This window comes from Durio zibethinus, chromosome 22, assembly GCF_047325235.1.
Source record: "Durio zibethinus cultivar Kanyao isolate XHJ-2024 chromosome 22, ASM4732523v1, whole genome shotgun sequence".
NCBI classification, from domain to species: Eukaryota; Viridiplantae; Streptophyta; class Magnoliopsida; order Malvales; family Malvaceae; genus Durio; species Durio zibethinus.
The window spans coordinates 20,186,087-20,188,650 of record NC_143183.1 but is presented as its reverse complement, the minus strand read 5'-3'; the positions used below and the strand labels follow the sequence as shown (position 1 = coordinate 20,188,650).

Genomic DNA, 2,564 nt, shown 5'->3' with positions numbered 1-2,564 from the left:
ATGAAGAATAGTTTGGTTTTCTTGTTGATTTCTCTGATAGGATTGAGTGGATTTGTAGGAGTACTGGGCCAAGGAGGAGGGTTGAACAAATATTTTTATGAGAAGAGTTGCCCCCTTGCTGAGCATATTGTTCAAAGTATAACTTGGAAATATGTTGCTAGCAATTCCACTTTGCCTGCAAAATTTCTCAGAATGCATTTTCATGATTGTTTTGTTAGGGTAAGTATTATACCGACTCTTTTTTTTTTTTTAAGTATTTGATTCCAACATATATTCAAAAAATATGAATATGAGGTATAACCCTTTAAATAGATGAAAAATTAAATGTATCCGTATCGAACACATATCTGTATCTAATATTCATCTTTGAGTCCGAACAATATAGTACCACATATTACAATATTTTTTTTTCTTTATGTATCATTGAAATATTTTGTATACTACTCATAGCTTCCGTATTTTGCATAAAATAAAATCCCATTTGTCAATCATTCATCAATGTATCTATACATTTTATAAATTTTGACAGGAGTACTGAAAAGTACTTTAACCTCAATCAGTGCTTCCAAATTAGTATAATTCTAGTTTGATCCTATGATTTTTGGCTTGTTTCGTAGGGCTGCGATGCCTCAGTGCTGTTGGATTCTACAGCAAATAACTCAGCGGAAAAGGATGCAGTTCCAAACAAATCCTTGGCAGGATTTGATGTTATTGATGAGATCAAGAGCCATCTAGAGAAGACATGTCCTGGAGTAGTCTCTTGTGCAGATATCTTAGCTTTAGTTGCTAGAGATTCAGTTTCATTCCAAGTAAGTTTAATAATTATTCATTAATTAAGCAGTTAATAACTGTTTTAATTTAAGATGGTTTCCAACTGAATATGCAAAATTTGCAGTTTGGAACGCCATTGTGGGAAGTGCCAACTGGGAGAAAAGATGGTATCATTTCCAGAGCTTCTGAGGCTCTTGCCAACATTCCTTCACCATTCTTCAACTTCACCACCCTCAAACAATCTTTTGCCAACAAAAGCCTTACAGTTCACGATCTTGTTGTTTTGTCAGGTAAATTCTACATAATTTTGTAAATTGCTCCCAAGCAAGTGTCAGCTATAGCTACTTTGCTTGGTTATGTTGCTCCGTACCCTTCATTTTTTTTAAAGTATCCGTATCCAAGACATATTTGGCTGACATGAATTTAAAGGTCTAATCCTTAAAAAATATCGAAAATTTTAGAAAAATAAAGGCCTTTTCTTCAGGTGGACATACCATTGGAGTTGGACATTGCAATTTCTTCAGCAACAGGCTATACAATTTCACAGGAAAAGGTGATGCAGATCCATCTCTAAACTCAACCTACGCTTCTTTCTTGAAAACCAAATGCAAAAGCCTATCAGACAACACAACTATAGTGGAAATGGACCCTGGAAGCTCCTTATCTTTTGATAACAATTACTTCTCAAACTTGAAGCAAAATAAAGGCCTTTTCCAATCTGATGCTGCCCTATTAACAGATCAAGGCTCTAGCAACATTGTCGATGAGATGCTTAATTCGAAAATTTTTTTCGATGAATTTAAACAATCAATGGAAAAGATGGGAACAATTGAAGTGCTTACAGGAACTTCAGGAGAGATCAGGAAAAAATGCACTGTGATCAATTCTTAATGGCAAACTGTTACTATCCAGCTTTTGTAGCTTGGCCGGGTCTATGAAATTTAAGCATTTTCAATGTTTTGAACCAGCAGGAAAGTTTCTTTATAATGTTCAATTAAGTATTGTATTGAGTTGAAAAGAATGTCTTGTGAAATAATTTCAATGTTTTTTTTGATCATTTGGTGAGGTTATAACAAAATTATCTATAAAATATTGAAATTTTTCCTTATAATTTCCCTGTGGCTTATCCCTGGATACATATATTTCAATGATTGGCTATGGTTGACTTAAAAAAACTTCCATTAATATTGAATATGAATCATGTAGAAGCTTTCTTTCCCTTCTTAATTTGTTTCTCCCGAGATACTTCTCACACATAATTTCGAAAAATAAAAGAATTTTGTTTAAGTATTACAGGGGTTTTGATTTTTAGTGGCGTGTTTTTTTTACGTTTAGCAGCGTTTATAAACGTCACAAAAAGATTTGCGGCGTTTATGAAAAACGCCACACAGAGTGCCGGCTATTCACATGTCGTGGTAAATAGTGACATATTCGAAAAAATACCTTAATACTAGCGGCATTTATATCTGAAATGTGGCCATTTTAATGGTGTTTTTATCTTTGAGACGCTGCTAAAAGTAGTGACGTTTTTATGAGGAAAAACGCCGTTGCTTTGGTGGCGTTTGTAGCTGAAAACGTCGTTACTTTAGAGGCATTTGAATATAAAATCGCCTCTATATTAGCAACGTTAGTATCTTTAAGTCACTGCTAATTCAGTGACGTTTTATGAGAAAAACGCCGTTGCTTTAGTGACATTTTTATGAGAAAAATGTTACTTAACAAGCGGCATTTACTGGTAAGAGCGTCGCTACTTATAGTGGCGTTTTATGCTATAAACGCCACTAAATTATTCA

At 34.1% G+C, this 2,564-nt stretch overlaps 1 protein-coding gene across 2 annotated transcripts; it reads left to right on the top strand.

Annotated features, from left to right (window-relative positions):
• Nucleotides 1–1,971, top strand: LOC111307446 (peroxidase 3-like). 2 transcript variants are annotated; one of them, XM_089751554.1, is made up of 5 exons: nt 1–219; nt 618–797; nt 842–850; nt 896–1,061; nt 1,256–1,971. In XM_089751554.1, exons 1-5 carry the CDS (start codon nt 1–3, stop codon nt 1,660–1,662), a joined length of 981 nt encoding a protein of 326 aa, XP_089607680.1. In that variant the 3' UTR covers nt 1,663–1,971. The 2 variants fall into 2 exon arrangements, with proteins under 2 accessions (XP_089607680.1, XP_022761200.1); XM_022905465.2 differs by lacking the exon at nt 842–850 and having other exon boundaries at nt 618–809.
• Nucleotides 1,972–2,564: the final 593 nt, after the last annotated feature.

What these genes read in the sequence shown, in the direction of transcription:
- LOC111307446 (XM_022905465.2), top strand. Translation starts at nt 1, where the DNA reads ATGAAGAATAGTTTGGTTTTCTTGTTGATTTCTCTGATAGGATTGAGT. An exon ending in GAGATTCAGTTTCATTCCAA is followed by an intron (nt 810 to 895) that starts GTAAGTTTAATA and finishes CAAAATTTGCAG; the next exon opens with TTTGGAACGCCATTGTGGGA. An exon ending in CGATCTTGTTGTTTTGTCAG is followed by an intron (nt 1,062 to 1,255) that starts GTAAATTCTACA and finishes CCTTTTCTTCAG; the next exon opens with GTGGACATACCATTGGAGTT.